Source organism: Oreochromis niloticus, linkage group LG5 (assembly GCF_001858045.2).
Source record: "Oreochromis niloticus isolate F11D_XX linkage group LG5, O_niloticus_UMD_NMBU, whole genome shotgun sequence".
NCBI lineage: Eukaryota > Metazoa > Chordata > Actinopteri > Cichliformes > Cichlidae > Oreochromis > Oreochromis niloticus.
This window is the reverse complement of record NC_031970.2, coordinates 15,881,266-15,895,561: the sequence shown is the minus strand read 5'-3', so window position 1 is coordinate 15,895,561 and position 14,296 is coordinate 15,881,266. Positions and strand designations below refer to the sequence as shown.

Genomic DNA, 14,296 nt, shown 5'->3' with positions numbered 1-14,296 from the left:
TGGGATGCTGTTTTATTGTAGTCAGAAAGACAATGTGTATAAAATCTAAACAGATAACGTCCCTCACTTTTTTTAATCCAGGGTTACTAAACCACATCAGTAACTGATCAATAGTGAATGCCTGTTTTAATTAACAAGTAAAAAAAAAAATCTATTAAAAAATCCAATGCCAAACAGAAACCTCCACAGTAAATGTATTATAATTATAATTATGAATGACAGCATCAGCCCCTTAACAACTAATTTACATCTAGAGCAGCTTTTTTCACAAATAAAACAAAATTAATGGCAATAGCAAATAATTCCAGTCGAATATTTTAGGTTTAAACAAAGATATTCAATTAATATTATTATTATTATTATTAACATTATTATTATTTTATTATCATTATTATTATCATTATTATTATTATTATTGTTAATCAAAATATAGTGCCACATTAATTATTAATAAGGGAATAAATAATTACTTTAATGTCTGTTTACATCGATTACACTTCAGTGCTTTTAATCCTGTTTGGGTTTTTTTTTTTTTACTTTAATGTTGTTGGTTTTGTGGATTTTTCACAGTACTTACCTTTGTTTTTTTTAAAGGTCTGCATATTGTCTTTATTTTATTTTGTAATTATGCAGTCAGAACAAGTCAAATTTTATAAAACTCTTAAAAGTTTTAAATGGATTTGTTAGTATGTGGGCTGTGTCAAAAATCAATTTAGGTAAAAATATTTGAAAACTGTCCTAAAATAAATAGATGTATAAAGTTATGAATCTGTAGTAAATGTTTCCTACACTGATGGACCAATAAATTATAATAATTCCCAGTGAATTAATCTTTACTGATCTCCACTCCAAAAACAGACAGTTGCTCAGGAGGGTTAAATTATTGATGTAAAGCACGTTTCCCGGTGGTCCTTACACGTGTCTTTTAAATCAGATAAAGTGGTCTCTGGGTCCTGGAGTTTGAGTAAGAAAACAATACGAGTGTGTGTGATTCACTGAGCGACAGCTCAGAAACAATAGAGTGTAATTCATTCCAGCTTCAGTATCTGCCAGCGCCGGTTTGAACAAAGTAAGACTGATGGTGTGTTTGGGTCTGTTTGTCCCCTTGGAGCCGCCGGAGTGTGCTGAACAGGCTGGACATCCTGTGTTAGACCGAGCAGAGGGGGAAACGCCCAGGAAGGAACAGGCTCCTGGCAGAGGGCTAAAAATACAGGAGGAGGGACCCAACTTAAGGGCCGGGGGCCCCAAAGGGCCTGCAGACAGTACACTGACTGTTCAGTGTACTTTGCCTGCAATATTTCTTTCACCGTCATAATTATTACTCAAATACAAAGAAAATTCTGCTCAAGATTTCCAGTTAATTTGTGTTATCCTCTCTAACTGAATTTAGTTTTTAGGTTACCTATCAGCCCCCTGGCAAATCTAAATTGGACAGACGGATGCTCTAAGAGGAACATTTTTCTTTTCAGAGTTTATACAAGTGTGATAAAAATTCTGATGAGAAAAATATCTGATAAATGTGGGAACTTTCTGTTTGTCTCTGGGATAAACACTGTACCACCATATCATCCCCAACTGGTTGCTGAGCCTAGTTCTGCTGGAGGTTTTGTCCTCTTAAAAGGGAGTTTTTCCCTCCCACTGTCGCCAAGTGCGGTCATTTGATTGTTTGAGTTTTCTCTCTATAAATGTTGGGTATCTAACTTACAATCTTAAGTGCCTTGAGGTCACTGCTGTTGTGATTTGGTCAAATATTTAAAAAAAACTTTATTGAATATTACTTTTTTAGAGATATAATTACAGTGTGTCCTGGAGGTTTTGTATTTTAATATTTACAGATACAGATTTCCAGCTGTATTCTTTCATTATGTTATATAGGGATGCATTTCATAGAACTCCTATAATAAACCTTCTATTTAAATTAAGCAATCGGCTTTACGAGGGGTGACCAATAAGAAGAAAGTTGGTTTAAAGAGGAGGAGTTAAACTGTCGCTGTTGCAGACAGTGAATGAATTGAATCCAATGTACGATAAATGAGGATTATTTTCAAACAGTAAACAAGCCAAGCTACTCTGGCAGAATGTGGGAGTAAATGTATGGAGATACTCTTTGTCTTAGAGAGTGCAGCTGATTTCAGTGACTGCCAGAAACTACTCGCCAACCAATGGTTCAGTGGTTTCCGGCAGTCACTGAAATCAGCTGCAAAGATGGTGCTGCATCAAAAACTTTCGTGTGAATACTTCAGTCACTAGCAGATTACTGATGTTATGTGGTTTTCATGGAAGATGCTGATGTTTTTCTACAAACACGAGCAAACTCCAGGCCAAGTGGCAGTGAAACTCAAAAAAGTCTCTGCAGTCAACGTATTTCAAAAGGCACAGCTCAAACATTCCCAGTTTCTGGTCTGTGTCGCACTTGTCACAGTTTCACTACAGCTAGTCTCTTTTTAACTGAGGTTCAACCCTGAAGGAAGAACAATGTCTCAGTTTTTGATTGTGCACAAGTGCATGACAGCATAACAGCAAAGAAATCAGTTTAATATTGTAGCCACACATCTGAAAGCATATTGATTTGCTCTCCTGATATTTAGACTGTAGTATTGATATTTTAACCTTTGCCTGTCCATATTTTCCTACAGTCTGATAATTGTAGGAAAATATGGACATTTATTATCCGATTCTGTGGATAAAACCATAAAAATGTCTTGTGTTAAGTTTTTACTACCATATAAGTTTTTTGTACATATAATTTTTTTGTGATTTCCCCCCATTTCGATGCACTGAAACTTAAAACCAACTCACAGGATCAATAAAGTTTGGTTAAAAGATGTCTGTCCTCAAGTTAGAAAGCAACTGAAATCAGTTGGTATTTTAACTCAAATGACAAATGTGAGCTCTCTCATATACAGGCCTTGTAACAGCTTCCTGATTAGAAGGTCACATGTACCGCCTCCTTTGTGTTCTGCATATGAGGATAATGGAGACAAATACAGCTGAACACTTCCCGAGTGGTAGGACATCATCATCTTGTTAGCTTAAGGTTTCTTTTTTAGGTCATATTTTAAATGTGTGAAAACGCTGCCCACACATTGAGGAAGGCAGAGCTTTTCACAAACACATCACCATTTTTTAAACGAGAATAGAGTTCGACACACACTTGAAGAGGAGCTGAACTCACATTGATTTCCAGACTGCAGAGACTGAGGGAGTCGGCATCTCTGTTAGCCTGCTTCCTCTTCTTCTGCAAAACACAATAAACAGAATAAAATGCATCAGAGACAGAGCAGGTGCTTGATTTTAGTGTGCTTTAAATTCTTTTTTATCTTTATTAAATCAGATTACTCAGAAATGTGAAAGTCAAGTTTTTGTGATGGACCCACAGCTCCATGCAGTTTTTTAGCTCACTGTTCTGGTTTCAGTTTGCAATAATCTGTGAGTTATTTCTCAATAAATTGCTATAAATTAAAAATGTAAATACAAAAAAAGTAAGCAGACAAAAAAATCTGTTCAGTGTAATTGTTCAATTTGTTTTTGCCTTGTTTCGATCAATCTGGAGAGGAGAGTTTAGCATTTTTAATCACTTAATAGTGTCTGCAGACCTTCCTGGGCTAACCTCCAACTCAACACAGAGTCGAACAGTAACCTGTAAGTATCCTGAGAGGCAGAACTTACGGCAAATGAGCAAGAATAATAATAACTAATTTGTCTGCTCAAGTCTGCTCAGATATGAACATTTCAGTAAGTTGTTACCCATCTGATAAACTGAGTTTAATTTACCCAGATTACAATGAATGGAAAATAACATGAAAAAACATTTCAACCCTTAACATATTATTATGTGTTATATCTTTTTTCCCCATATGTACAGGTTAAGGCTCAGTCATGGGGGGTCAGCAGACAGGACGAGGAAACTGTGCTCTAATTTCAAAGCTAGGCAGTTTAGGTGGTGTTAAGAGGTGAAAAATACAACAAGAAGTCCCTCGTTTCCTTTCCTTTGAGAGTAGTTTAGTCTGAATGTGATTTAAATGGAGTAGATGCTTTTTCCATTAAACAATGGACACAATCTTAACTCAAATCTTTGTGGATCCTGACTGGGAGTTCCTGCTTCTGTTGGAGAAAGGAGAGGATGTCCCAGTAGATTTTCCAGGTGATGGAAAAATGATTCCAGATGGAGTTAGACCCCTTAAAAAGTGGGACAGGAAGCCTTAATGTGTGTGATGAAAAAGGCCTACTAGGTTAGAGTAATAACCGACCAAGGGTTGTGATCTTGTGACCAGACAGTGGGGGCTACAAAAACTACAAAGATGGACGTGGTCAACCAATGGCTTCTGAGGTCCAATAACATCTCAAGATGAGCACTTCTGACATTTTAGACTTTGTAACCCACTAAATGCCCCACACGTGATGGCGACCAGACTTGTTTATAACAAAGAAAAGCACACCGTGCTTGAGCATCGTGTCGTATTGAATAAAACTTCTAACTAGAGATGATAAACTCATCATAAAAAGCATTTAGTGATCAAGGACGCTTTAGGACCAGAGTCCTTTTCGGAGACAAGGCCTCAAACCTAAATGTTTCTTCTATAAACAGTCTACTACAGGCTCCTATCCTCATTGCAATCTGATTTCTGATTTAGGTGCAACAGTATAATCAACAATGGGTGCTCAGACTCTAATGTTCATTTTTAAGGTCAAAGGTTGACTTGGCTTGTTGTCAGACATGCATTAAAGACAGGGGTCCAGCTCCACCCATTCTGACAGCGAGCTACCACTTGTTTTTTCCCCAAAGTGCTGGAAGTACAAAGGGAACCAGCCCAGAGAAATAAACATATCTTAAACTTGTACTTAATAAATATAGAAACATGCGCACAAAAACCAAATCCAGAAACATGCCCCCCTACAGGACGACATCGGTACTGCAGGTTTGTGCTTTCATTGAAGTGGTTCTGATTCTTCACACTCACCCGATAGTAAACAAACAAACAACAGCCCATCATCAGGATCAGATCTGCTCCTCAAACACACTTGAAACGTAATCAACCCAGCTCCTTATCCTCCTCTTTCTTCCTCTCCTCTTCCTCCAGGTCCCTTTCTTTTCACCCCAAAGTCACATTCGCCCTCTTTTCTTTTCTTCTCTTCACATGCTGGACAGCACTTGAAATAATTTCTCCTTTGTTCCTGCTACCTCCTGTGAATCACCTCCTTCACAGTCACATTTTATTCCACCTTCTTGTTCCGTAAAGTTCTCCAGGTTCTTGATCCAAAAGCCTCTTCTTCTGCACCTCCTCTCCTCTTTTTTAACCTTCTTTTGCCCGCTGCTTCTCTCCGCCTGCGTTCTCCTGCTTCACCACCTCAGCCACAGTCTGAGCCTCCTCAGCCTTACCACCTTCCTGAGTGGATCTACAGACCCTCAGGAACAGGAACCCTTTACAATGTATGTGTGTGTGTGTATATGTGTGTGTTTGTCTGTCCCCTCGGTTCCCACTGGACAAACAGGAAATGACGGATGTCGGGGGGGGGGAAACAAGACGTCTATAATTAGGAGCTGAAGGAGCACGGTGACAGCGGCAGGACAAACACTTACACACAAAGACTGATCACTTACATTTATTTTTAAAATGACACAAAAAAATTAAAAAATAAATTATGAATTTTATTTCTTTCTTGTCTTTATATCAAATTATGTTAAAGGAAATTCTTCATTTTGCAACACAGAGATTCTTTTTTTAAGACTATAATTTAAAGTAAACGATTTAAAGAGTGTGAATTGCAAAAAAATCAAGCAGAGTGTGCTTCATATTAACTGATGAACTGACAGAGAGAAATTTGTTTTCAGCTGTGCCGTTACCTAATTGTTAAAGGTGAAACAGTTCTAATTTCACTGGGCACAGATACTGCACAGTTCTTGTGTTTGTTACATTATACATATTATTAATGAGAATTCAGCCACAATATTACCAATAAACCCCTGATGGTTTTAAGTGAATTACATCAATCATCACATTACAGTGCATTGTGTTCTGCTGGGAAACCCTGGGTCCTGGCATTCATGTTGCTGGCACTAACACACAAACACTTCTACAGACCAGCTTGAACTGTGAGTCATGCAAAGCTACTCTAGTAGAGCCAGAGAGCAGGAAAAAAGCTGGAAAGCTGGAAATGACCATAATAGGTCTCCTTTAACATTACAAATGGACATAACCACCTATCTGTTTTGTGCCTCTTTGCAGGAGTCAGCAGTCTCAGCAGAGCCCCAGACCTCCACCACCTTGTCTGGAAGACAAACTGAGGTGTTTTTGATGCAGCTGCGAGACAAAAATTGTACAGCCTGTCCTGCATCTTCTCCTGGGTGTCCTACCATTTGAATATGCTTGTAACATCTCATCCAGGAGGCGTCCAGGAGCCATCTGGGTCAGATGCCTTAGCAACCTCAACTGGCTCCTTTAATGTGGCGAAATGTCCAAAGCTAAACCCAGATAAACAGAATGAATCTTATGCTGGTCTTGTCACCGAAGGCTAAGTGGCTTGTTTTAGTGTTTTTTTTTAAAATTAATTTAGTGATTATTACCGGGGGATTATGCAGTGATTTTGAATATTTAGTTAATTTTCTATGTGGATTTATTTTTTCATGGTTCTTGTGTATTGTTTTTGTTGATTTTATATTGCTCTTTTTGTGGCTGATTTCTTGCGAATCTGTTTGTAAACCAGTTTTCCCAGTAGGGGCAATAACAAATTACTGAATTAAGCTGAACCAAATAGCCTAAATGTGAGTCTTCAAAATGGGACTTTTTGTGTGATGTTTAAAATAACGTGCTCATCTCCAAACCTCAAAACATAAAAATCAAATAAAGAAAAGGTAATATAACGTAGGTGAGCCACAGCTTGGTGCTCTTTTTATTTTTTTATTATGGACTTTGGCACATCCTGTGTTATATAATAATGGAGTCACAGCAGTTACTGTAACGCAGGGAATAACATGACTACGTTCATGTGTGGGAACATTGTTCTTACCCCTCTGAGGGTCCAGCCATCAGTAGAGAGGAGAGAGAAGGAGGATGTTTTCCTCTGCCGCTTCGACCTGAAGGAAGAAAAGGAGGAAGGAAGAGAGACCGATGAGGAGAGGAGAGAAGCAATAAAGGATGAAAGGAACATGATAACATGCTGTTACCTCAAACAATAACTGAAAGAAGAAAAAAAAGATTTTCAATGTGTTTTTCAGTTACTGCTTTATTTATTTTAAGTTCTAAACATGGCCTCTGAATTTATAATTTTGACTTTTGCATAAATGAAAAAAATCATCAAAATTAAAATTACTGAAAAAAGACCTCTTACACACATTTTAAATTCAGTAGGATTTTAAAAAGTTTTTAAAATTAAAACTACGGAAATTAAAATGTGAGCAGTTTTTAAGCAGATTAAGTGAAAACTCATTTTCATACTTGGTTAAAAAGGAAGTTAATTTCTTTAAGGTTTGACTTTTTAACTTTGCAGATTGTCGCGATGAGTAAAGTTAGCAAGCAATTAAAGGTGTGTAAAATATGAAGTGGGCAGAGCTCCCCCAGGTGGTTTCTCAAGGTCACTACACCCACAACCTTTTACCCAGTGCAAAATTTGTGTGAAGATCTTTTAGGTGAAAAGTTTGTGTAAGTTTGATTAAATTCCTTACTAACCTTCAAATCTTAAGAATTTTGAACAGATGAGGGGATGAAGGCACTCTGGCATGTCTTAGCATCCATCAGAGTTAAAAAACCTTCACTTCATTTATGTGTATGAGAAGCTGACATCGTGACTTTTAAAGAAAATACAGGATATTTGCACTTCATTTGTTTTTATTATGGATATCAGACTTTTAAGGTGCACAGATTATTTGTTTAAGTAGTGAAACTTTCAGCAACAGTAACAACTGTAACTGTCACATTTAGTTTGTAGACTGTACACTTGGATGACTATAAAGCAGCTCCGCTAAACTGACAAAAAAGTGAAATATGGTGTATATCTATGTATGTATGTATGTTTCCACATATGTATGTGGAAATAACTGGTGTGAAACTGCAAGTGTGTTTCCTGTCCTAATAACCTGACAGCTTCCTTCCAACCTGGGCTTCTGCAAGTCCTGCAACTGACTGTGCAAAAATTAGAGACACAATAGAGATTCAACAAAATAAGACAAATTGTAGCAAAAGTCAACTTCAGCATCACCAAGAGGCATCCACTTTTATTTACTGTTAATAGCATATTCATCATTTCTAATCTGAACAAAAGGCTTATGAATGCTGGTGAAGCTGCAGAAGAACGAGCAGACAGAGAGGACACAGAAAGCCAGAGACAAACATGTTACATCATTAGAGCCTCTCCCTATTCTGGCTGTGTGACACAGAGAGTGACAGCAGTCCTGCTCTGTTTCCTGGCCTCTCACCCCAGGAAGCTCCTAACTGTGTCTGTGACTTCAGTGTCTACCTTCCCTCTGCTGTCAGCGGCACGGTAACTGCTCAGGAGTTCTCTGATTGGATGTTTCTTACTTAAGGTAGAACTCACTTTAAGTCAGTTCTACCTTAAGAATTAGGCTTATGTAAGGCCTGTGTGGCTCACTGATAAACAATTATGACAATAAATGAAGTTATAGCCAAACAAAGTTGCTCCAGAACTTGTTTCACACTGAAAAATACAGACTGGTTTGAGAAAACAAGAGCAGCTTTGTATGATTCACAGATCAGTATAATAATCATTCTTAAAAGACTTTGGTCTGAAATAAGCTGCTGTAAACTGACTTTCCTCTAGTTCGCTCCCCTTCGCAAACACATAAATTACTTCGGTTATGCTGACCTCACTATTCGAAACTTTGGCCTTGTATGCATGTATGAGTATCAATCCACTTTATTATTGAAAAATAACTTCATCAGGATGTCTCATATAATCCTGTCTTGTCAGATGCTGACCGTGTCTCACACAATGACCACATTAGGAAGCTTTGGAGGCTGGTGGTGGCGTAAATATCAGGTTTATGAGCCTGCTTGGACTTTAATGTTTTTGCACTTGGTTTGACCTGCTTTTTTTACTTTGATTTTCACTCGCTGTCTAGATTTAAGTACTAAAACTGTTAGGAGAAGATCCTTGTTTGGGTTTAAATACGTCCCACTCACCAGTAACCCTTTGTGTTGAACAATGACCAGCTGGGAATGACATCTTTGTCTCATTATGCCATAACCCTGTGCCAACTTCTCCCAACAGATGACGCACTCGGGCTGAGGGCTGCACAGTTTTTTCCCCCTCTTTTTTCTTTAGATGGTAGACCATCTGCGCTAGTTGTTCATTGTGGTTGGATCCACAGAAAAATGTGATAATCCCCCCCCCTCATTATAAGTGATCCCCTTCCCTAACAATCAGAGACTTTGATGTGTAACTCTGTAATAATTCCTATCATCTGGCATCTGAGACAAAGCCTACAAAATACTGATATCATAAATTAAAATCTCATTCACTGTTTTAGGCAGTTACTATATACTATAATAATTATGTATGCATGTTTGCTGGATGGTGCAGCATTTTGAAACACTGTTTTAGAGGATGAAACAGGTTTGAGCCATTGCCTTTCCTTAAAGTTGTGTATTTCAGCACAGCTGGCAGTGCATACTGCTCTGTTTTTGTCAGACTGTAAATTAAAAAAAAATAAAATAAAATCTAACCTAACTACTGAGGCTGAACGTCCTTTATTGCTATCCTTTGAACATTCACAGCAGATTTTATGCATGCACAAAATCCAAAAGCGGTGCATTGCCCATATGTCAAAATTATGTTGTACTTTAAAAAGGGAATATTTGATTGTAATAACTATTCTTTGAGCCTTATAATAAAATAAAATGTGCACAAATATTTAGAGGAGAAAGCAATCCCTGTACTGTGCTGTGAATTACTTTAAGCTCCGTCTTTATTTCAAAAGTTTCTAACGCAACACCATAAAGAGGCGCAACTGCTCCACCTCTCCTGCTTTGATGTAAGGGTTTGGTTGGAGCTATAAAATAAATGCCAGGAGGAGGAACTGGAAAACAGTGAACAGCTGTAAAACAATAAGATGCGAATGTGTTCACACACAGTGTATGGTGGGAGACGGTTCAGCGATCGCTGCTTCTTCTCAGTTTTCTGTTGCTTCTTCATTGTGTTTTATGACGATTTTATAACAATGACATGGATGGATCTGAAGATACAGATGCTACCAGGCATCAGTATTTGTTTTGTTTTTTTTAATCAATAAGCAAAAAAAACAAACAAAGTATTTCTGTCTCATCATAGCTCTAAAGTGTGTGTGTGTCTGTGCCTTTATGTGTGTGACTCATTCATTCCTGGGAGTTGCAGGGCTTTTTCCAACAGTGCAAACCATCCCATCCTGGATGAACTCACACACATGCACACGCACGCACACTTGCACACACAGAGTTCTGTTTCCATCACTTCAGAGGACATTACGCCGACTTAAATACATGTACTATAACCCTTACTCTAACCTTAAACCTTAAAATGTTTTAAACTCACTTTTTTTCCCCAACAGGGAGGCGACGTGGTTGAACTCTCCTGCAGAGGAGATCAGAGGTTTGTTTGGCTACCCGCTCCTCCAGTCTTTCCCTCCCTGTTCTCCTGGTAAATCTTTTACCTCCTCATCTGTTTTTAATATCTCTTTCGCAGCAAACATTCAGTTTTCAGACAAAAAAAGCTGCTATGCTCAAGGAGAGGCTAGCTGTAGTGAGACTAACCTTGACTGTGGGAGACATTTTGGAGTTTTACATTGTTCTGTTCACTACATCCAGCCTGACACACCAGGTTATCATCATTAATAAAAATGCAGATATGAAACTATCTGCAAATCAGTGGATTATTTAGGAGAACTCCATAAAGTGGTATCAATCTCAAATGTCAAACCATTAAGGAAATCTTTCATTCTTTGTGCTGCTTCCACTTCCGTCAGCACTGCAAATCACAACACACAGCTCAGGCACAAAAACGTCTCATGAAGCCAGCAGAGCGGCGTGCAGTCTGGGTAGGAACATTTATGTCTAAACGACAGAAAAAAATGACACCTGAACAACATCTTGCATTGTCCCTTGAAAGCAGCAGAACCACATTCCTCCAGAGATTAACTCCCCACACCCAGTTCATCATCTGTTTTATGACTCTTGAGAAGCATTTCAGACATAGCAAAAGCGGTTAAAATAAATTACACAGCCTCAGCCTCTTTTAGGTAGACAGCTGATAAACTCACCGCAAACTACCTGCTAACACCAATCTGCCGAACATTTCTAAATTTCTATACAACGAGTCAGAAATTTCTCTCTGTTGGACTGAACCAGAGCTGAAAGGGTTGCACAAGTAGGACTGCACTGACATAATCTCATTCATCCCTTTTTCAACAAGTACAAACAATCCTATGAAAAAAAATAAAGGATTAAATGAATTTTTAAAAGGTGACCAAATTTAGCCTTTATTACCTAAAAGTAAAATCTTACTATATGGGAACCATGAATACAGAAGCCAACAAATAGACCATTATAAGAAGTAAAAAAGCTGGGGGAAAATTGTTTTAAAAAGATGCAAAATGATCAGAATTTCAAGCACTAAAAAGAAAAAAAACGCCATCTGCGAAGACACAAACTGCATCTACACATCCTCTTTAACATCTCTTTTGATTTGTTAGTCCAACTTCTGGAATGGGAAGGCTCTCACAAGTGCCCAGGTGCCAGTTGTATCATTATTATATCCTAATTTTATCTACAGAATTTATTTCTAAATTACATCAGCAGATCTACATCCCATGAGCTCCATAATTAGCAGCTTAACGGGAGTAATCAGTCATTGTCTAAATGTTCAGCTTTCACCATACAAATGCAGCTGGGGTGCATTTGTCTTTGTATACGGACAGAAAGTTTTCGGTCTGTATGAGCTTCGGAGAAATCATTGAAAGCTTCATCTGAGGAGTAGAAGTTAGTGGTATTCAAACAACACAGGAGAACTGTGACTAATATTACATACCAATTACCAATGTTGTGAAAACAAGTATCAAAGCAGCAGTTAATTCATTTGACAATCAGCCTTTTGTGGACCGCTGAAATGTGGAGAAACTTGAGTTACTACACGTGCAAGTAACTACAGAACACATCTCTTTATGTTTCTTAACATTACTGAAGCCCCGAAGGCAGAATTCCTGCATACAAGCAGAATTTGCCTGTCCCACAAAAGAAATGCAGGTTGTATTTACTGCATGCTTGGTTACTAAAACTTTGTGTGTGGAGGTGGCGTTCCATCTAAAAACTTGTGTATGGAAGGTCTTTCAATGTCTTTTTATTCAGCAGGACAAGATTTCAAGGTGTGGTGTTTGTACAACAGCAAATAATGTTAATGCTGTTATTTACAAATGATCACAGTAGCTACATCCATCTTTTAAATACAGTATATGATGAACCCAGCCACGAGGGGGCCACAAGCCACTGTACTCCTACTGCCGGTCCCAAGTTCAGATAAATGGAAAGGGTTGCATCAAGAAAGGCATCCGGCCCAAAATCTTTGCCGAATTGAACATGTGGCTCATAAAAAATGGCATTTCCATATTGGATTAGTCGGGTTAACAATGACTGCCTCTGGTGCTGTTCGCCAACAAGGAGCTTGTGGAAACTGTGGTACTGTTGGCTGAAGGAAAGCAACAGGAGAGGGGGGAAGGCATGTCAGGAGGCAGTGAGAGAGAAGGAAAGGCATGAGTGTGGAGATGAGAGTAGGCTGATATATATGGATATATTGTGTGTACAGGAGACTAAGTGGAAGTGAAGCAAGGTCAGGAGCACTGAAGGCAGATTTAAGCTGTTCTATTATGGTATAGATAGGAAGAGGAAGAGAGTAGGGGCAATCTTCAAGGAAATGTATATGAGCAGTGCTGTGGAGGTGAAGAGAATGCCAGACAGGATCACAAGTGTGAGGCTTGAAATATTCAGTTCAATTTCAATTCAGTTTTATTTATACAGCGCCAAATCACAACAACAGTCTCCTCAAGGCGCTTTATATTGTAAGGTAGACCCTACAATAATACATACAGAGAAAAACCCAACAATCATATGACCCCCTATGAGCAAGCAGTTTGGCGACAGTGGGAAGGAAAAACTCCCTTTTAACCTTTTAAATAGAAGGGGTGATGTTGAACGTTGGCAGTCAACATGAGCCACAGGTTGGATGTCAGCAGAGAAAGGCTGCTGATTAAGGTAGACTTTAATTGACATAAAAGCAAAGGGACCATAGGTGATGAGGAGGTGATGAGAAGAAACACAAATGGTGATGGATTTTGAAAAAGGATGGAAATGGCAAATATGTGCTTAAGAAGAGGGAGGAACATCAATTGATGTAAAAGAATGGAGGAAGGTGCACAAAAGTGGATAACAGCTTATGCAGAAAGTGCCATTTAGAGACATAGGAGACTGCGAGGTGGTGTCAGGGGAGAATGCAGCAAAACAGCACTGGATAACAGTCTGTATGATTACTTTGGAAATCAAGAAGAGGAAGTGAGTGAAGACAGAGGCTGAAGAAGGAAGAAGGAAAAAGGCTGCACAGAGTTCGGGGGGAGCTGACACAGGCTTTAAGTGGTAGACAAGAGTTACAAGAAGAGTGTGAAAGTACAGCTGTAGTGCTGAGAGAAACTTCCAGAAAGGTATCTGATGTATCCTCTGCACAGAGGCTTGCTCTATAAAGAAGAAAAGGACTGAAATTAAGCAGAAACAAAGCAAAATACATGTGTGTGAATGAGTGGGAGGCAGATGAAACAGTGAAGTAACCGTGAAGCTGTGAGGAATACCTGAGATCAACCATCCAAAGCAATGGACAGTGCACAAGAGAGATGTAGAAGCGAGTGCAGGCAGTGTGGAGCAGCTGTGACAGAATGATGGCAGCAGGAAAGAAAGGGAAGGTTTACAAGACAAGTGAGTGAGGCCTGCTATGATGTATGGTTTGGACACAATGGCAATGACCAAAAGATAGGACGCCGAGCTGAAGATGTTAAGATTTTCGGCGGAGTGACTAGATTGGACAAGGTTATAAATGAGAACATCAGAGGCACCACTCAGGCTGAAGCGAGTGAGTGAAATGAGTTTTCTACATGTGCAGAGGAGGGGTAGTGGAAATGTTGAAGGCAGAGCTACCAATCAGAGGAAGAAGAGGAAGACCAAGAGAAGACTCATGGATGTAGTGAAGAAGGGGATGCTAGGGATAAGGTGAGACAAAGGCAGATGATCTGCTGTGACTACCTATAAAGGGAGCACCCAAAAGAAGAAGA

At 38.8% G+C, this 14,296-nt stretch overlaps 1 protein-coding gene across 2 annotated transcripts in view; it reads right to left on the bottom strand.

The window, feature by feature from the left end:
* Positions 1 to 14,296, bottom strand: part of arhgef3 (Rho guanine nucleotide exchange factor (GEF) 3) — a 33,575-nt gene that overhangs the window by 17,334 nt on the left and 1,945 nt on the right. The window contains exons 2-3 of one of the 2 annotated variants that reach the window (XM_013273294.3): positions 7,009 to 7,075; positions 3,176 to 3,238 (exon numbers count right to left, since the gene is read on the bottom strand). In XM_013273294.3, the coding sequence (XP_013128748.1) occupies positions 3,176 to 3,238; positions 7,009 to 7,075 (130 nt within the window). Of the gene's footprint in view, positions 1 to 3,175; positions 3,239 to 4,961; positions 5,460 to 7,008; positions 7,076 to 14,296 lie in introns of those variants that run through there. The other variant, XM_005453588.4, reaches the window with a different exon arrangement.